At 46.8% G+C, this 21,808-nt stretch overlaps 1 protein-coding gene across 1 annotated transcript; it reads left to right on the forward strand.

The window, feature by feature from the left end:
* The first annotated feature begins 607 nt into the window (after window positions 1-607).
* LOC135916258 (uncharacterized) lies at window positions 608-14,727 on the forward strand. Its single transcript, XM_065449579.2, has 2 exons — window positions 608-1,561; window positions 14,223-14,727. The coding sequence occupies exons 1-2, from the start codon at window positions 725-727 to the stop codon at window positions 14,472-14,474; spliced, it is 1,089 nt and encodes a 362-aa protein (XP_065305651.1). The 5' UTR covers window positions 608-724; the 3' UTR covers window positions 14,475-14,727.
* Window positions 14,728-21,808: the final 7,081 nt, after the last annotated feature.

The raw sequence follows: 21,808 nt of genomic DNA on the forward strand, positions 1-21,808 counted from the left end.
ATTAAGCAACTTCTGAAGCAACGAAGCTAGGAAAATAATTCCAACTAGAAAGTTGCAGAGCGGTTTGTAAAACGTCCGAATAAACTGTTTCTCTCTTTCTATCTATTCAGCTTACTGCGGACCCCAGCGATACAAAAAAAAAAACACCACATGATATGACCGCTTTGGTCTACTGAGTTGCTAGATTATCTGGAGGAAAGAAGGACAGACGCGTGGTCTTGATGCTCCCAGCTGAATATTTTTATGCGAAGCATATTACGAGAGCTCAACCCAGCTCCTCAGGCGCGGCGGTGTCGCCTTCAATACCACGTGACACCATGACGTCACGACAGAGAAGCAACGGGGCTCCAACTCGCGCCGTCGCCCCCCGCATCGGACGCGGTGAGCGTCGAGCAACGCAGCGTTCGGCGCGACAACGAAATGTGCGCCTGAGCAAGCGCCGCACGCCTGAGCCGACGCCGACGACACCGGCTTTTCTGCGACACGAGCTCCTTAACGCTGTCGCGTTAAAATAAAGGCTAGTATGCTTCGCATCCTGGGCTTAACCTTAGCTAAGCCACAGCCATTTTTTATGTCTCTCTAACAACTATGCAAACCCATGGTTTATGATTATAAAGTTTAGTTTGGTTGCCATATTACTCACTGAAACACATTTTAAACCACTTGCATTCTGGCCGATCCGCCGTAGTGGGCAGGTGTCATTGTTTGGGAGACAAGAACAAAAATGCCGGGAATGGATGGCGAGACGCGAACGCTCATAAGAGCCATCTCGAGAACGCCAGCAGTGGCTTCGCAAGCAAGGTCGGATGAGGTCGCTCGTGCAGAGATTCAAAACAGCCGGCACTCAGATGGCGCCGACGTGATGGTCAGCGTTGCTCCCGCACAACGCGAAAGGGCGCCGTCACGCGTCGGATCACCGTGGCTGACCCTGGCATATCGCTGCGTCGGCACGCTGTCCACGCTCGGCTTGACGCTCCTTCTTCTGGGCGCGACCATGGTGTGGTCCACGCGCGAGGCCATGAAGAAATCATCTCCGCGTCTGGAAAACATCCAGGCCGTCTTGCGTCACGACGAGCTCTCGCGCAGCGTCTTCGTTAGCGTCGAGACGACGTTGACGCCGGCTCAGCTAAGTCACCTTGCGCGCAGGGATCCGGTCTTCGGCGAGACACAACCAGCGATTCTAACCACTGCGATGACGACTGAGATGACCGCGACGGATGAACCAGCGTGCCAGCTGAACACTGATGTTTTCTTTTGCCGTAGGGCGGTGCACGGGTGGTACTACAGGGACCAGACGTGCCGCTCAACGGAGCACGATGACTACGCAGTATGCCCCAAGTTCGTCGGCCAGCTCGCCACCGAACGCGAGTGTCGATCCCGGTGCTTCCTCTTCCAGAAGAAGAACTGCGCTGGGTTTCAGACGACGCTACGTCCGTGCTCGAGCAAAGACCTGTCCCGCACTTGGTACTTCTTGAACGCGACCTCCGGATACTGCGTCGAGTGGGACTACCCCGAAGGTGCCTGCCCCAATGTGACTGCAGGATCGGGCTACAATACCAAGGTGAGTAGTATCAGTAAGTAACAGCCTGTCGGTTGTCGCATCCAATGCGCAGCATTGTGGGATGCAGTTAGGCTTGCGCAGAACAAAACAAGAAAATGTATATTGGCCTACCTATTTTCATGCAAGGAGAAATAGTAGAAGAAAAGAACCTTGGAGAGATCGTGAGAATGATTTCTTCGCTATACGTACGTTAAGCACGGGGACACTACATTTACGACTAGCCGCCGCAGTGTGTTGGTTATTTATCTAAAACTGGTTAAGCAAATTCTTATTGCTGTATTTCATGCGAATAATGTATCGGACAGTATTGCCGGATGGCGGTGCCGAAGGCGACATCAATTTGCGTAATTTTATAAACTCTATTTGTTGTTACGATAATCGTAGATGAAAACTGATCTACCGCTTTCATTTCGAAATATGACAAGCGTACAGTGCCTGAAGCGCTGCCCACATGATTATTCCTGCTGTGTATCCTCTGCCCGCCGCTGCCGTTGTATCTCGAAGCTCGTCCGTCGGCGTCCGACTGTCGCCATCACTATGCTAACGCACAAGTGTCTAGAGATGCAAGGGCCGGGAAAGAAACGCGCAGCCATTTCGCAAAAAAGAGAAACGCTTCTCGTTCATGCTTCTCAGCAGAGAAGGGCAACAGTATGGAGGACGCTTAAGATTCGCCTTATGCAGTGGAACGCGATAGCATTCAAAGGTACCTGACGGCTTCTCACGCCTCCCGGCAACTGCAGCGTATGTAACCGTAATGTTTACCGGCAAGCGCTCAAGGTGAACGCCATGCGTGCTGGTGGGCGCTCTTGTATTTCTTGCGTGGGCCGCGATGAATGGATGGATGGATGTTATGTGCGTCCCCTTTAAACGGGGTGGTGGGTTACGCTACCAAGCTCTTGCTAATATACTGCCTAATGTGCTATCCAGGCTAAAGAAGAAAAAAAAATACCCAAGATGAATTCTCATAACCAAATATTCTGACCCCCTAATGTGAACTTGGTTTTGTACGTCTAAGTTTTATTTGTTTCTCTACTTTTCTTCCACAAATCATCCAATCGCCCTATACTAATGTCTACTGCGGACATGTTTACTTTCCCCCTGCTCTTGCTGAATCCATTGGCTTCAAGGATGGCAGTGGTGCCTCAATCGACGGCTGGGCAGATATCACGTTCTAATAAAACGTGCTCCGTCATTTCTTTATCGCAGCAGCACATGCTCCTTCTTATATCTCGCTTTATCGGCGCGTGTTCTAAGGCATCCTGATCTTGCTTCAAAAGTAACGAGCATCCCTTTGAGTTATCATAAATTGTTTCTTTCCTGATTTCGTTTTTTCCTCCTAAATAGTTACCCATGGCAGGTTTCTTTTCCATTGCCGCCACCCATAAGATTATTTCAGCCTCTCTGACTTTCCGCTTGACTTTCTTTGTTGCTGTGTTGGTAATCCTACAGGCCGCATGCTTGCTGGTAAGTTTGCTTGTTCTCTTCCTCCATGTGAATCAATGTTTTCTCTCTACAAATACTTCAACACTCCCCAGCCTATTTACTTTATTCCATATACCTCAGTCGTTCCACATAATGACTTTTACTGTGAGCTTCCTTCACTTCAAAACTTCTCCAGCCCATATCACCCTGCACAGCTTCATTTGTAGTCTTCCCGTGAGCGCCCAATGCGAGGCGTCTGTCTGACCTTTGGTTGCCATCAAGTCCTAATTTTACCAATTATTTCAAGCAAACAACCTAATTTCGAAATATAGGTCCTGGAACCAGAAAACCTTTCCACATTCCCAGTAACACCTCATATCTATTGTGTCCCCATAGCGCTCTGTGTTTCGTTATGGCTGCATTTGTCTTCCCCGTTTACTGTTTTTGTTTCGTGCTGTGTTTTCATACATCTATTACTCTTCGTTTGTCCGTTTACCAAGGTATCTGTATTATTTTACCCCATGTATTTCCCGGCCCTGTATAGCCACTGTCTGTTTACTGTTTTCCTTAACAGCTGATAACAGCTGATAACATAACATAACATAACAGCTGATTTTCTAACGTTACATTTCAAACCTAAATTATCGCCTTCCTCTCCACAGATATTAGTCAGATGTTGCAAATGATTTTGATTGTCACCTAACAACACAATGTCGTCTGCATAAAATAAACCTGGAAGCTGCTGCCCTACTACTGTACCCACCTGTTTGTATGCGACAATAAACCCGATATTACTTCCTTTTAGCGCCCTCTCCATCCTCAACGTGTACATCATAAACAGCAGTAGGGATAAAGCACATCCCTACCTCAGCCCCTTGTTGATATCAACTTTCATCTCGCTCCTCATCCCTTCCCCTTCAACGGAAACGGTATTTTCTAAGTAAATCTCTCAAAAGCTGTATACAATCGTCGCCTAAGCTTCCCCCTTCAAGAATATCCCACAAAGTGTAGCGATCGACCTTGTCATACGCTCCTGTAATGTCTAAAAAGGCCACATATAACAGCCTGCTCCCACTCTTGATATTTGAATACACTGAGTAAGAATAAATAAGTTATCACCCGAATGCCTACCTGTTCTGAAGCTATTCTGAAGTTTTCCCAAAATGGCATTATTCTCTGCCCATGCTTGCAACAATAATTTGATTGCCTGCCTCCTAACCTGTATATTATCGATGTAATGGTCAACGGTCTATACAAGTGAATTCTATCTTTCGGCCCCTTACCTTTATAAATTTAATTCACTCTACTTTGTCGCCAATGGTCTGGCATTCATGTATACATTAAAGTTTTTAGCACTTCTTTCACCAGAGCTTCCTTATTGTTTGGTCCTAGTTCATTAATCAGCCTAACGGAAACCTTGCCTAGCCCTGTGACTATGCACTTCCGCTTTCTCCCAGTTGAAATTTGTCAGCACCAGCTCCATTTTCATCTTGTACTCTTTCATGCTCCATTTTCTTCGAAAAAACCTCGTCATTGCCTTGGAAAGATTCGGCTATTAATTTTCGGATGTAATTTCATGCCGCTTTGCATTCCGGTTTTTCTAGGATATGTTATCTTCGTCTAGGATGTGTCGTAGTTGACTTCCTGCCTAATAAATTTATGTGGTTCCAAAAAATTCTAGATGTAGCCTTCTTTTTTTTCCCGTATTACTGACAACAAACGTTCACTTTCACCTTTTGTCTTTGCTTGAGTATTTGAACCATACATTTCTTCTCCTGGCAGATTTCCCATTTACTGGCTATTCATCCTGCGGCAACTGCGCCTTCTTTGCCTGCCTGTGCTCTCGGGATTCTTGCTGTCATTCCGCGATCGCTTCTCGTATATACCTGTTCCACCAGCTTTTCCGTTTCTTTCTCCTTTCCAACAAACATGTTGCTTCTCTTCCCGTATTTATGTCGTTATTACGCTTAGAAGCTCACTATATTCCCACTCTTTACTTGGCCATTTGCAAAGTTCTTCTTCGACTCTTGTGACTATGTTTTTTGTTCAGCGGTCAAATTTTGACTAGCTACTTTGCACTCCTTGCTCTCTTTCCCAACTAGATATCCCATTTTCAAAATCATGGATTTATCGTCAATCCCTACGCTGCTATACCCTTCCTGACCATTTCTCTCAACTTATCATGAATTCCTTGTGTCATCAGACAGTAATCAATGGTCGATTGCCGGTTTCCCACTACCTACGTGATATGCCCTTCACACATGGGCCATGTATTCACGAAAACGAGATTACGTTGCTCCCAAAGATCTAGCATTGACTTCCCCTTTCTGTCGGTATAACCATCTAGATACTGTATGTGGGCAGTCACGTCTCCTAGTAGGATAATTTTGTCATCATTCCCGAAACGCTTAATATCAGCACTTAGCCATTCCCCTAACTCTTGATTCTTCTCTGTGCAATTATTTCTCCTCCAGAAATATGTTATGCGCAGCGAACTTCTCTGTGCAATTATTTCTCGTCCAGAAATATGTTATGCGCAGCGAACTTTTGTTTCCACTCATTGTACCTGAAAACGAAAGATGCTGTTGACATTTTGAATTTATTCTTTTCCATTTAGCTCCCTGGTGAATGAGCATACCGAGTCCCCCTCCCATTCTTTCCGACTTAGTTCTGTCGGACCCTTCCCAAACACAATTCTCATTTACTGGCAGCTCTCCAGAGTGTCTAAGGTGCGTTTCTGTAACCGAATACACCGCTACTCGTTCTTTGTTTAGCTGCTCCTTGATCTATGCTTACTTTTCCCTTCTTCTGCCGCCCTGCACGTTTATGTAGCCTATTGCATGGCGAGCTCTCTTTCTTGTTTTTCTCCTTTTTCTGCTATTGACGGCGGTGCTATTCTGAGATTTGCCTAGGGTACTTTCTTTATTACTACCTAATTTGGCCTCCTGAGTGCCCGTGGGCCCCCATAAAGAAGCAACCATGCGACCAGCATGCCGCCAGCCCACTTGTCTTCCAAGCCTGTAATTGAAGTGGATGCAGTCTCGTTCAAAACCACCGTGATCACTTCTCAGTTCTCTGTTTACTTCGACAACCTCGAAATCTTTTTATCGGCTTATTTTCCATATCGCTTCATTAGCAGCCACTACAGCTCTTTGTAAGTGAGTGCCACGTACAGGCGCCTCCAGCAGCGTGCATACCACGATCTGCGCCTGAAGGGACAGCTCGCGCAAGTCGTCTACTCCCTTCGCCAAGTGCTGGGCTAGTCCTGTCACTTTCCTGCTTAGGACGTCATTTAGCACACCTGCTCAAGGTTGCACACGTGGGCATTTTGCGCGAGCTTTGCTTTTGCTCGCTCCATGACTGAACCCAGTGCTTCTGAGCACCTTTTCATTCTTCTGAGCACCTTTTCATGCTTGAGTCACCGGCGATAATCACCATTTCACTTTCTCCAACCTCTCTCTGCTTCCCTTTGTCCTTTTCCGCATGATTCAGGCTTGAAAAAGCGCATTGACTCCTGCACTCCTGCACCCCTTACCCACGTTTCACGCATTCCATGTGCTTTGCTCACACTCCCGTTCCTCTCACATCGGGACCATTCCCATTGTTACGACCATTCTCCCATTGTCGTCCATCATTGTCACAACTATTCTCGATCACAATGGCGGCGCGGTTCAATGTTTCTTGGGCTGCTTGAACTCGTTTCCCGCATACCTTCTGTGCATGACGCTCTATAGTTAGCTCATTTTTGAACTCTTCGGCCTATTTGACAAGGTCACCGTGAAAACCTCTATTTTTTCAGCCTAGCATCGACATCACAGTGTTGGTCGATTGACTCGATTCCTTCTCCATTTTCATCCATCCCCTCGTCTGCCTTGAGGGACCCTCCGCACACTGCACGCTTTCCCGGCTTTCTTGCCAAGAATTGCACGGCTTATTCTAATGCAAATAGCGAAGGTTTCAGAGCACGTGCCTTCTGCAACAACCGATGCGCACAGAATCTAAATTTTGAAAATGCCGCAATGTAATTCTTACCAATATATTAAAAGCAATCAATGCAGCACAGACTTATGGCATGACACGTGTTCGCACGTGTTAAACCTCGCGGCCACGCTCTCACTTTCCTACCAAAGCACACACAGTGAAACCACTAATAGCTACCGGTCTCGCCACTTCCAAGCTACTATGTAAAGGCTATAAAGACTTGACATCCCACATGGTTGCACGTGTTGAAGCACGAGGCGCGAAAGGACGCTCTGACTATCTTGCAAAACCAAGTATACACGAAACACACCCGCGCACGCAAAAAAAGAGAGAAAGAAAGAAAGCTGCCCAGTTATTATTTTAAAACTGAAAAATCTGCAAATCAAAAACAGAACCAAGCTCAAAGCTTGCACAAAAAATTTGATTTGTCGCCGCCACGGAGCTCTGGAAAAACACGTCCGTTCATGACAAAATCTCGCACAGACCAGCCGATGGATGGATGGATGGATGGATGGATGTTATGAGCGTCCCCTTTGGAACGGGGCGGTGGGTTGCGCCACCAAGCTCTTGCTACTATGCTGCCTGATATCCTCCCTAGGTTAACCAATGAAAAAAGAAAAGAAAAAAAAAACACTATGAACTAACACGTCCAAATTTTCTGATCCCCTATTGCGAACTGTGTTTTTGTACGTCTCCGTCGTTTGTCGTTTCCCTACTTTTCTTCCACCAATCCTCCAATCGCCTCTTACTAATGTCTATTGCGGACCTGTTTGCTTTACCACTGCTCCCGCTGAACCCAAGGGCTTCAAGGAGGCCAGTGGTGCCTAAATCGACCGCTGGGTAGACGTCTTCACATTCTAATAAAATATGCTCCGTCGTTTCCCTAGCTTTACCGCAGCAAGCACATGCTTCTTCTTCCTTCTTATATCTCGCTTTATAGGTGCGTGTTCTAAGGCATCCCGATCTCGCTTCGAAAAGTAATGAGCTTCCCTTTGAGTTATCATAAATGGTTTCTTTCCTGATTTCGTTTTTTCCTCTTAAGTAGTTACTCACGGCAGGTTTCTTTTCCATTGCCGCCACCCATGAGATTACCTCAGCCTCTCTCACTTTCCGCTTGACCTTCTTTGTTGCTGTGTTGCCCACCCCACAGGCCGCATACTTGCTGGTAAGCTTCTAGTTCTCTTCCTCCACTGTGAATCAATGTTTTGCCTGTACAGATACCTGAACACTCTCCCAGCCCATTTACTTTCTTCCTTATTCCTCAGCCGTTCTTCATACTCAATTTTACTGTGAGCTTCCCTCACTTCAAAACTAGTCCAGCCCCACAGCTTCATTTGTAGCCTTCCCGTGAGCGCCCAATGCGAGGCGACCCACTGACCTTTGGTTCCCATCGAGCCCTGATTGTACCCCTGATTTAAAGCAAACAACCGCATTTTCAAAAGTAAGTCCTGGAACCATTATCCCTTTCCACATACCTCGTAGGACCTCGTACCTATTGTATCCCCATAGCGCTCTGTGCTTCATTATGGCTGCATTTCTCTTCCCCTTGACTGTTATGATTTTTTGCTGTGCTTCCATAAATCCATTGCCTTCGTTTATCCATATACCAAGGTATTTATATTCTGTTACCCGAGGTATTTCTTGGCCCTGTATCTCCACTGTCTGTTCACTGTTTTCATTGAATACCATAACACCTGATTTTCTAACACTAAATTTCAAACCTACATTGTTGCCTTCCTGTCCACAGATATTAGGCAGACGTTGCAAATCACTTTGCTTGTTAGCGAGCAACACAATGTCGTCCGCATAAAATAAACCTGGGAGTTGCTGCTCTATTACTGTACCTGCCTGTTTGTATGAGAGATTAAACCCGATATTACTTCCTTCTAGCTCCCTCTCCATCGTCACGACGCGGCGCAGGCGAGCGCCATCTGGAAGTGTTTCAAGGAAGCGGGCGCGCCGCTCCATGGTCTCTGAGCTATTTACGCACCGGCGTGCGCAAATGGCGGACGCCGTCTACAGTATATGCATTGTAGAAATACAGGAAAAGCGGTTTGTTCGAGTTTGTGCGTAATAGAATGTTGTTTCCTCGTATATTCAAATTACAATCGGAAAGCTATCATGTCTGTAGATTGTGTGTAAGTGGTAGTGTACAATTTTTCCACATATTTTAGATTGAGAAGCTCAATTAGTATAGTAAATTCCCTGCCTCATATGGAAGGCCTAGGGATGGGTAGTGCAAAAATATTTTTGCCGAAACGACGTGCCACGCAAGACGAGAAGCGCCGTCGCCGATACTGGATTTTCAGTGGTACGGACTCTGACGCTATCGCTTTAAGATGAAACACCCATTAAAATTTCTACGTCGAGTTATACTTGCGATTCTTTGCCTGCGCAGCATACAATTCTCGAAGCGAAGACAAGAACGATGACGAAAGTTCTTCAATTGAACTCTTTTATGCCTTGACTTTCATTGTGGAAAAGCCGCGTGGCTTTCAAACGCTGCGCAATATTGGACGCCTTCTGGGTCTTCGTTCAGCACTGGCGTTTGGGGCTCCGCGAAGCATAGAGTTTCTCACTACATTACCTAGAGGGAAATCTGGCGCTGCTATGCTGTGGTATGCATGGGAATGCCGGTATATTGTGACTTCGGATTGGCATCGTTCTGGGAGAAAGAGAGAGAGAGAAGAAACTTTATTTTAAAGTGAAAGGATTTATGTGGTTGGGGCCCTCAGTCCAGGGCCCCAATGGCTGTCGCTACCGCTCGTGCTCGTCGTATCAGGGCCAGCCAGACCTGAGGCTCGGAGCGATGGAGGATCGCCTCCCACTGCGCATATGTTGGTTGGGGGGAGATTCTGGGAGAGACAGGACACCTTGAAGACGCGCTTAGCAAGCACCGTTCCGTCTGTCACAATGATTCATTTTCTACGAAAATAGCACGTGAAAAACTGTTTTGGCTTTAGTATTACGCAAAGACGTGTTTTGTTTAACTATGACAACTTGTTATTGCGTGTACGATTATAGGTTACGTAAAAAGTACCAGCGGGCCGCTAAAGTTGCAGGACAGACGACAAGGTTTGCGCTCGCTTTGAAACAGTTTGTAGTCTGTTCTTGCTTTCTTCGCTTGGTCATGCACTGTAGGTGAGTAAAGATGTAATATGCGTGAATGGAAACATTTTATGAAAGTTTTACTTTGAAAACGCGTTATTTGTGCAGCCATATCCACGTTTTAGGCGAAGCCTCTTACAACACCAGCCAACACGAGCCTCGCAGACACATATACCATCATTCCCATGACGGCATGGTGCCCCCTTAAGAAAATCCCGTAGACGGTGCCGCCAAATTACCCTCTAGGTGTTTTAGTGAGAAACTCTATGCCGCGAAGCAAGTGTAACCGTCAGCCTGGCGGTAAAACCTTGGAACTAGCTCAGCCACCGACGCCCGTGGCGTCTAGTTTGGTGCACTTACCTGCGCCATCCGCCACTTGTGAACGAAGCTGGTTTTTGTTTGCAAAAGGTTGAGGCGAGCTTCTTAACAGGCTCACAAGTAAACGTGTTCGAGGATGAGGATGTCCAGCGAGAGTGACTCGAAACTGAGCGACCTCTTCCTCATTTATCAGATGACAAATCTCGCGTGGAAGAGAAAAGGTGTTACTTGCACTGCCTTTGCGTTCTCTGCGTAATGATCACCTGTATTTAAGAGAAAATATTATTTATTGCTGGAAAAATAAATATAGCCTATTTTTACTGGCGCGTCACTTTTTCTGAAAATTTCCAAAATATCCTGACGAAAGAACAGCAAATAGACGGTTTACTTTGCTCGCGCTCAATATTTATGAAAACTGTCATGGAAAGGGAATGGTAAGAAGCACATTAAAACAAGGCATGGCTGATGTTTGCGTTAGCACCAAACAAAGAATGTACTGGATAAAGAAAAAGAAGCAGCAGGAAATTTTTCGCTGAATAAGCCGATAAGCATACATTGGTATGCAACTTGAGAAATACTGATACTGAAACGTCCAAAAATTTACAACATCAAAAAGAATGAGCGAATCGTCGCGACGGCACATTAGAAGTCGCCGGTGGTGTCGAAGTGCCTAGTTGTAACGAAATTATTTTTGACCACTCCTGATAGCGTCCGCGCGGCAATGGCTGATTGTGTAATGTCAAACGCTCATATTCAACCGCCTGAACCTCACGGCACGGTGTGAAAACGCACTCGCAGCGAAAGCGACACATTGTGCGCGGACGTGCATGCGGATGCGAACTTGGTCGCTCCGAACCCGTGCGATCGCTACATTGAGGCTTCATTGTGTTATGATACATTTGGCCATACAGGCAGTGCACAACAAAAATGTATTTTTCTTTCAGCCATTTCCTGCCTTCCTTTCACGCGCCAAACAGGTTCGGGGGACTAAAGAGAACATCTGTAAACCATTCCGTACTTTCTGTTGGCCTGAGGATATTATTTTGACATTAAATAACTTCGTTCGTTTTGAAAGTACTTACAGAAATGTCCAGGAGGGCTCACGCGTGCTGTTATTATTACGCTCCGACAGCCAAACCTAGGAGGAGTGCGCCGCGTTATCACTCGCAGTTCGCAAGCGCAGCGCTTCCGACAGATGCCGACTCCGTAAATCTTAGCCGCCAACATTATAAACGACTGCTTTCAGTTAGGCTGTAAACTATAATAATGACGATAATGAAGCAATCCAGAAATCCAGAGAGAAGAAGGGGAAGGCGGGAGATGGAAATTCAAGATGATGAGCAAGACAAGAACAAGGTAAAAGTGGGAGCCAACGTTCCGATTTAGGTGAACGTTAAGAACACCAGGTAGTCGAAATTTCGGGAGCCCCCCATTACGGCGTCTGTCATAATGAGATCGTGGTTCTGGTGTGTAAAAAGCCATAATTTATTCTTTTTTTTCTTTGATCACACCCGCCGTGGTTGTTTAGTGGCTATGGTGTTGGGCTGCTGAGCACGAGGTCGCGGGATCGAATCCAGGCTATGGCGGCCGCATTTCGATGGTGGCGAAATGCGAAAACACCGGTGTACTTAGATTTAGGAGCACTTTAAAGAACCCCGGGTGGTCTAAATTTCCGGAGTCCCGCACTACGGCGTGCCTCATAATCAGAAAGTGGTTTTGGCACGTAAAGCCCCATAATTTAATTTTTTTCCTTTGATCATTGTCCCTGATCGATATTTTACCAGCAAGAAACGCGTGTAATATGATACGATATCAATCAAATGTTCTTACGTAGCTTAAGGTTGCGGATAGACGGCTTCGTTGCCACAAGTTACGTGTTACATTTAGAAAACGGTGTTAGAAAAAGCAGTTCACCTGGCTACAAGCACACTTGGTACCCACCTACAAGGGTCGCGGGCACAGCAAGTAACGCCATAAAAAATTGTACTGCAGAGACTTTCTGCGAGTGAAACTGGGCGTCCGCTGAACGAACACGCGCTCGCTATCAGACGACGCACGGCAAACTTGAAGACGTCCTGCTGTATAACCCATGGCTCAACTATGTATACGTAGTAAAAAGGTGTCGATATAAATTCGCAGGTAAAATAAAGCGCCATTACAAGAGAGCACGCGCGCAATCGCTGTCAGCGTCCGCAGCAAAATTACGTTGACTATGCCGCGAAGCGCACCTCCGCCCCAGTCTAGTCCACTCGCAGCGCCCTCGCAAAATTTTTCCATACGCGCTGCCTCAGCGGGATAGCGCCGTCCAATCCACTGGACTGTTGTTTAGTACACTCTAGTCGCCACAAAAAGCCCCATTCACACTAGCGACAAAACGCGCACGGCATGCCACCGGCGATAAAACGTAGCTGCGGCACAGCCGCCACGCCAACTGGCGGCGAGCCGCTGCAGCACTCATGTGACAGCATGAAAATCTCGCCTCCTCTCTGTAGGTGCGAGATGTCGCTTGCTTTTTCTACTGTCTACTGAAAGGTTGGCGCCGTCGTTTAAGATCTTTGTCCTTCGTTCTTAATGAAAGTCTTGTGTTATGAAGGTGACGACGTCGTTGCCACTGACTTATTTATTTATTTACAGAATACTGCAGGCCCGATAGAGGACCCAAGCAGGAAGGGCGAAAGTACATAAAGATATATCCAAACAACGCGTACAAATATTAGTATATAACAGTATCATATACCTAGCAACAAAGAAGAGTAGTAATTGTAGAGGCAGAAAAATGACAAGAAAAGAGGCACGAACTGTACAAATATTAGCAAATAGCAACGTCGAGTGCAGGGCAATAAAGCGTAGCAACACAATGATATATAAAGTTGTTTACGCAATTGAAACACCACCAAATGATGTTGGTATGCTCCCATGTGTAGCGGCGTCGCCGCGTTCCAAAGTCAAAGAGAATGGGGTACAGAGTGTTGCCTGCGCGTCCTTGTATTCAGAGTCCGTCTTGTCGTACAGAACCGGATATATCGCACTATATGCAAAATCCTTTCCATCAAGACGTCCCGGTTTAGACTAATCATTGTCAAACCATGATTATAGAAACAAGCGTGAACGAGACCAAACCGAGCGAAACAGAGAAGCGTGAGCGAGAGCTGACGCGAGCGGGCGATATTACGAAACGAGCGGTCCGGCTCAGCGGAGATACGTGCACGTGTCGAATGGTCGGGTGGGACCGCATGATATCAGTTTCTCGCGCGCAAGTCGCTGAAGGGGCCGCTCTCATTGGTATCCGCCTTTCGCGGCTCGCTTCTTTCATATCCCGCTCCGCGTTCGCTCTTTCGTGCTTTGCTGTTGCGTTAGTTCACTCAGTTACGCCGACGCTGACGTTCGCCGCGGGAACGGGCGTCTCAGAGCTGCGCTCTAAAATTAGTAATCGACCGAAAGATAACAAAAACTACTCTCAGGTGATGCACCATTTTACCTCTCTGAAACGTCTTCAACTTCGGTAGCTCCGCACAATTTGAAGGCCATTAAATGTGTCTTCTTTTTTAACATTTCACGTATATCTTGCTAGCAATGAGGAAGGTTGGTGTTCCATGTCCTAACGAGACTATTTTACACTGGCATTCTTTCGGTATATGTTCATGAAAACAAATTCACACGGCATTTAGCTCCGATATTTGAAACGTAAAGTGTTTTAAGCAGAAAATTATGCACATTCGATAATTATGCTTCAATTAAATCTGAACAATGGTGGCACTGTTGCTAGCATTGCTGATAGTGCACACGGGTATGGGGAAACAGCGTTACAGACACTTAATTTTTTTACTTGCAGACGGACTGCGAAAGAGAGTGCACAACCGCGAGAGTAGGCCATAAACCTCAGTGCGAGTGGCCCTCGGAGTTGGTGGCGTGCTCGGCCGACCTCATGAAGCACGCGTACTTCTACAGCGAGCTACTTGGCTCAACCGGTGACTGCTACCGTGCCGACATGTCCACGCTCACTGGTCATCGTTGTGTCGACCCGGCTGCACTGTTCCCCACCGAAGTGGAATGCGTCAGCAAATGTTTCAGGCAGCCAAGCTGACACGTCTCCACACGGGCCTTCAACGAAAGGCACTGTTTGGCATACAGAGTTAATATCCCCAAGAAATGTTAAGCTCGCTCGGCAGAACTACGTGTGATCCCAATGATTCAACTGTCACTGCTGCACGAGTGACTGTCGGATATTTTATAGGAATAAATTAGCTGTTAGGTATTCGAACTTATTCTTTTATGCAATATAAACCGCAGCTGCATCCTTCCATGACTCTTTCTGATTAAATTAAACCCAGTCTTAATTGAAAGTACTATTTCATTTCCGACTTAGGGTTGTTCCACGCATTGTGCACCTGGTCCACTGTTTAGAATCAGAGATCTGGCGGAATCCCGCCTGGTCAGCAAAGATCACTGACAAAGAAGCACATAACGGCGACAAAGATATAATAAAGCAAACGTCGCTTCGGCTCCAGTACGGGAGCCTTAATCCCAATGATAGCTAACTTGAAAGTGTACACTCATCTGAGAACGTGTTATCACGTGGTGCAGGCATCAAAACTACTGATACTGGCAGCACATACCCACCCGTATATGCGCGATGCCTACAGCACATATATACACGTACTTCAATACTTGAATGAGTGCACTGCACAGTTTGCTCTCATTGTGAACAAGGCTCACGTACAAGAGCCGTAACGTCTTTTGCTTGTATGTACTTCACTTTGGTCGGAGCCGCGTGTTTAATTTACTATATTTCACCTTTCTTTACTTGATTATATGGATTTTTAAATAAATTCTTTCCTTACCTAGTTTTATTCGTGAAGCCGTCATAATTATGTACATGACTTGCTGAAGTACGTTTGTCTGTTGTCTTGTATTTAATTTGGACACGCTCTGCATGAAGATGATGTTTCCCTTTTGATTTCAAAGGTCCCTGAAATGATCCTTGTCGTACGTTTAGACAGAGAAGGCCGCCTCGAGCACACAGCCCGACAAATCCAGGGCCTACTCAGGCGAATCACGGATAAGAAGCACAGACTACAGCAAATGGAGGCACGCAGACTCATCCATGCCTTCTTCATCGGTCGAATAGCCGACGCCTGCCCTTTTCTGCAGCCGCGCAGAGCGCACCTTAACAAAATCAACAGGATGATCTGCTCCTTTTATAGAATAGCAGCCGGATTCCACACGTGGGCCTAACAAGTTACTCAGCGTCGGGCTACACAAAATACTGTTGTCGAAATCATTCATGCTCAGCGTTCAACACAGTGGTGGAGGCTTTCAGGAACACAGCATGGACACGATGTCCTAAAGGTGCTAAACTTTTCACCAAGCACTGGTATCACTCCTCGGGCCAGAATACCACTCGAAATCAGAGACGAGAATGTTATCCCACCGCTCCCTACGAATATGGATGAACAAAACAAGGACAGGCGTCAAGCATGCGCAGAATCTCTTTGACGCACCCTGACAGGCAAACCAGCCGCATTCATGGATGCAGCATCCAGAGACAGTGGGATGCATGCTATAGCAGGAGCTGATGGTCATACACACAAAGACCATCAGAGCGCAAACCATACTCGAAGCGGAAGGGGTTGCCACCACTCAAGGCACCAACATCGCTGGTACATGGTATATAGTATCGGATTCAAGGACGGCCATTAAAAATAGCCTAGAAAACTATGAGAGCAAGAGACCATCAGACTTCTCTGGGTCCCAGGGCACGAAGGCAACTCGGGCAATGAAGCCGCTCACCTAGCCTGTCGCGGACATACGAACCGGGAAGTAAGGGGCAGCTCGCGCGGGCGCTCGAGAAGAGGCTTCAAAGAGCTACGAGAATAGGCTTAAACATCGCCAGAAGCGATTCACGTATCCATCTCCACGTAGCTCTGGAACGACACCAAGCGGTACCTATTCGGAGCGCTCAGACACACAGTGTTTTGAACGCCCGCAGGCTGGCGGCCATTTTCAAAGATGACAGCGCGTCCGGATGCGCGCATTGCGGCTTGACGGCGGCAGGGAAAGAGCACATAACCTGGGGTGCACCCGTAACTCACCCCCGGGTGACTTCATGCGATCGGCCCCCTCCGGGGAGGCCTGGGAGCGCGTGCGCGGAACTTCAAATCATCTACTCCAAGCTAGGCTGGCAGAGTGGGTGGTGAAAGTTGCGGCCCCATGGGCCCCCCCTTAGCACTGCCTGCGGCCAGGCCCCCTCCTTTCCTTCCTGCTACTATAAAGTTGCTACCAGCACCAACGTCTGGCATGCCACTGCTGATTGTTTGGCCTAGACGAGACTTTTAATGAGGTTCAGTTCAAAAGGTTCATTTCGGCTCAGTTAGCTTTCAGGCCTATGTCGCGCCATGACCGCATATGCCTCTTGATCGTTTTTCATTTCAATGAATTCGCCGGTCACAAATTTTCAAGTCGAGTAATGCAGAAAAATGCAATCGTATGTAGGAAGCGTCTTCCGCAAACCGATAGCTTAGCGAGTTATACGCCGGAGCCGAATACTGCTCGACTGAGCCGACAACGCCAGGATTATGCGGCCGTTCACGAAGGCCACGAGCCTGAGGCCACACAATTGCAGCCAACCACTTCGAAGCGACAGTAAAAAGCGGTTGAAGGCGGCGGTACCGCAGGCAGTAAAAGAAGCCATATAGACGCAATAGCTTCCAGTCACTGTCTGTGACAGAAAACAATTGCGTCCATACGTACCAGTGCATAGTATGGCGTGGTGCGGTGCGGTGAGGTGTGCCGTTGCGACCATGCACTACACACATTTTACGATTGTGGCTAGTATCATCTCCAACCAATCTACTTGGCCGGTGGCCACTTCATGCTTCCATATATTCTCGATTACGGGAGAGCCAGCATTTTTTTCTACTTGGGCGTCTTATCAAGTTCACATAGACAGGGCGAAGTGGTGCGACTGTGTAGCCAAAAAAAGAAAAAGGCTCTCGCGTTCAAAACTTCCGGTGACAAACTGCTACTGTAACGATGTGATAACTGCGACGGGGGACTCCTCACGTGACGGGGTGCATAGATTTCATTGACCGAAAATTACGTTTGCACGAAGTATGACTTATGAACTGGTGCAGTGAACTGAACGCATGCAGTTAGTAAGCGCTAGGGAGCGTATCTTTAGTGTTCGTTAACGGAGAGAAAGAGACAAATTTAATGAATCCTGGAAAAGTTTCTTTCGTGGCATGCCTAGCGTGCTACTCCAGATGGATATAATGAAAAAAGTGAAATGGCTTGCAAGGTTGACAACAAAGATACACAATATGCACAAAACAACACTTAAAGCTCAACTAAAGCATCTCAATGAAACCAGTGTCGCTAAGGAAACACAAAGGTGATTTTGTTGCGTCACATGCACTGGCAGTGTTTGTCTATGGTTCAATGACCTATCTTCAGTTCAAAAGATGACAGTTGGTGAACAATGTATATATAGCCTCCAAGCGCAGATTAGGTGTGCAGTATCTTCATGCACATTGCACGCAGGGTACAGTGGTAATAAACTCACCAGTCTGATATTAAAGAGGGAATACTTCGTAGTTGACACGTTTAAACGAACTTGGCGTAGCATGCTGTATCACGCCTGTTAAGGCCACATTGCTTGTGAAACTCGCACATATGGCGAGAAGTGCGAACAGGTCCGTACTGCTTTTCCGAAAAAGTCGCCACGCCAGGTAAGACACGACAGCAGAGCTGATCCATAACTCTTAGAGCAACGTATCGTTAAAGGAGCATTCCTACGGTACTATTGTCGTTCGTACTTATAGCGGTGTTGAACATTTATCTGCACTCTGAACGAAACTGTTATCTTTAACCAGTGAATGAAACGTATCTTGCAACAAGAAAGTAAGGCAGGCATATTTTCCAATGAGCTCAAGCATATACCTAGTGTTTCATGATCTCCGTCCAGGCAACGCGACCTCACCGTGGCACAACACTTCCGCTCCAAGCATTTTACTGCGCTGTCATTAGGCAGCTGAGAATGCGGCGACCACCAATCAGGGCGCTTCTCGTGATGTATTCCACTCAGTCGTTAAACATGTCAAGTTAACCCGGTACGTTCCCACCGTGAGCACTCAAGAAACACCTAGCGGTGAGCACAAGGCGTTCATTGCCCTGACAAGCTGCATGTGCACCAGTATGCAGTATTTACTCAGATCCACGCCAACAGCACAGCCTGTAGAAAAACAGGTCAGTGGAAAGAAATATGTTTTTATGAGATAGGTAGCCCTAAATATCTAATCATCGTTAAATCGACGCTGAGAAATTTTACATCACGAAAGCTTTCGGCAAGGTTTCACATGATACCAATGCTAAAATGAAAGAGCTGTGGTGTATGTTCATCTCATTCGTCATGGTTTCGTAGTTATCTAACAGACCTTTGAAACAAGGTCCCGTTCTCAGACTTCTGTCTTGGTATTTTGTCTCAACTTCGGGTGTACCTCGCGAATTAAACCATGAGCATTTACTGTTGTTGGTATTTATCGATGATTCTAACTATTGTTGTTTGCTGATTACTTAAAATTGCACCGCAGCATTGCAAAAACACATGAAGTCACTTGAGCTATGTTCTCCGATAAACAAGCTTCAACTTGAACGAAACTTTAGATAAATGTTTTAGCAGGAAGATTCAAAGCACAAGGTACGAATATTGTCTTGCGGCTGGATCAACATAGCAATTAAATCACATCCCGGATGTGCGTCACCAACTTGAATGTAAGCTGGGTTTTTGCATATTCCGATTATCCAGTTTTGTTAAAGCTGCCCGAAAACATTTGTTGAACACAGTGAAGACGCTGCCAATGAGTCGTAAAGGCTGCTGTGTGAGCCAAATGTTTTGGCACTGCATGTAACAGGGAATCGGCAATCTCCAAGCAAACAGAACTGAAAATTGCTTGCTCTAACTTCGGCACTGCCGTCATGCAGCGTCATTGAAAGCAGCTGGACCAGCCAATGATATTGGCTCATTTCCTGATCGTGAGAGCATTCTCAGTAATGCATAATTGCCAATTTGAGTCAAATATTGAAAAACATATGGCAGGCAACTAAAACAGACATGAAAAAAATTCAAATTTGCTTTGCGCACAGCTGCGTGCGCTGCGCGGGAGCTGCGAAACGGGGGTGGCGTGCTGCGTAGTGTTGTTTATCGCAGCCGCCACGGGGTGCCGCAACGAGTCTTTTCGCCGTTTATTTCGCCGCCGCGACACTGAACCCTGGCCGGGGCTGTGCCTTATCGGCTTCGCTGTGGAGCCTCCAGCGCGCTAGCGCAGACCAAAAGAGCGGTGAAGCCGGCTATGGTGCCATAAATCCAGTTATAGTTGAAGAATTCGAAAAATGTTTCCGGCATCACATTCCCCAGACGACATCCTGTAATAATTAGGCCATTATATGAAGTATTAAAACAGTGTGTCGGGGTTCCTTTGACGTTGAGCTACGATAGGCCGATGCACGTTGTCCATCAACGAAAATACTTCGCAAACTATAGTGCTTACGCAACCTCTACAGTGCCCTCGTTGGGCTCCGCCTTGTGTTCGGGTATGTGTTGTGGACCTATCTGTCTGTACATTATTATGCTTGTATTAGATCACGTACTAAGTAGACCATGTACTAGCAAGTGATCCATGGTGGCAGTGTGAGAAACAGTGTAAGCGAAGATTTTGGGCCCATTCCCAGAGTGAAACAGCACTGATGCTTTCGTTTACCTCAGCGAAACAGTCTATATACAATCCAGCCCTTCACCGCGACCAACCCACTTTACAACCATCGGACGATCGGAAAAAAAAATCACCTTAATAAACGCCTTCAAGGCGCCTTTCTCATGCATAAGGCCCATTTGTGCTCATTATGCGAGTGACAGATTGTAAAATCGGTCCGCGTTTCACAGCCCGTTCACATCTCATTTCCGTGGCGACGCTGCGATGTTGAACATGAGCGTGGTGTTTCGCATTTTCGTTTACTTGATGTTTTTCGCCGGGTCTGGTCATAAATGTTTGCCATGAAAAATGAAGACACGTTTTTTTCTTCTTCTTACGTTTCTTTTTGCTATTGGTGCTTGTACGCTGAAAAACGTATTGTGGTTACTGCTCGATTGAGACGCCATGGGGCCGAGTGTGTAGGAAGCAAGAAGATGTTCAAGCGAAGCATTCGGCTGACTCCGCCTCACATGCTGCGCAGAAGCGCGCGCAGCAGAGAAGGCGAGGGGAGAGTAAGAGAGAGAGAGAGCAGAAATGGACAAAGGCGTCTTCAAAAGCGAATTCGATGTCTCGGACTCTTCCGCTCGAGTTCGTGGTCGGTAGTGAGTGGTCAAAACTTGGCGGTTGGAGGTTTGTGCTCCTAGGTTGCTGGTCGGCCGAAGGTCGGATCAAAGGCGCCGACGCAAAAAGCGCTTGCGTTGCGGGCCGTGTTCGTTGTCGTGCGCCAGCTGTATATGGAAAAAGGAAAAGACTATAGAAGCGAGCGTCCAGTGGCAATCTTGGCGTCTAGGGATAAAAAAATACGCAGAAATAGGCCCTCGTCACGTCAAAGGCAATAGCTAGTTTCTGGTTGGCTCAACTCGGTTGCGTCTGCACAAGTTTCCTTCGGAGGTTACATATCTCGCCTCGTCCAAGGTACTAATGATGCAGGATGAAAATTGGCAAGAAAACAAATTGGGCAAATTTCATTTCATTTCATTTTATTACCTTAAAGACCCCAGTCGGGGTATTACATAAGGAGTGGTTAACATGTGGACACAAGAAAAGGCAGGTGTTACATTGAAATACAAGTTTCAACAGTTTCTAGAAATTGGGAATGACATGTGACGGCAGCGCCATTAAAGGGTAGGTCGTTGCAGTCCTTGGCAGCTCGAGGAAAAAATGATTGAAAAGTGACAGTTCGTGTTCGAGGACGAGAAACTTGGAGTTGATGGCTGGTGCGCTGTGAGATGCGTGAAGATGATGGCGTGACGTAAGGCGGGCGGCTTAGTGAGCTGTAAAAAAATTTGTGATAAAGAGAGAGCGGGGCGATGCGACAACGAAAAGCAAAAGATGCCAAGCTAGATTGTGCCTTTAAGTGTGAAATGCTGATGTTGTATGAATATGAATAATGGATGAATCTAGTAGCACGATTCTGAACTGACTCGAGTGCATTGATGATATATGCTTGATGAGGGTTCCAGATGGCGGTGGCATATTCCAGTTGTGGCCTGACAAATGATTTGTATGCGAGTAGTTTGACGTGCTGTGGAGCATGACGAAGATGACGCCTCATGAACCCAAGGGTCTTGTTCGCTGTTGAAATTACGTTAGTCGCTTGTGCATTCCAGGAAAGCTCGTGGGACGGGGTTACGCCTGCGTACTTATAGGCTAGAAGTGATTCTACTGGGTC

The sequence above is a fragment of the Dermacentor albipictus genome, chromosome 6 (assembly GCF_038994185.2).
Source record: "Dermacentor albipictus isolate Rhodes 1998 colony chromosome 6, USDA_Dalb.pri_finalv2, whole genome shotgun sequence".
NCBI classification, from domain to species: domain Eukaryota; kingdom Metazoa; phylum Arthropoda; class Arachnida; order Ixodida; family Ixodidae; genus Dermacentor; species Dermacentor albipictus.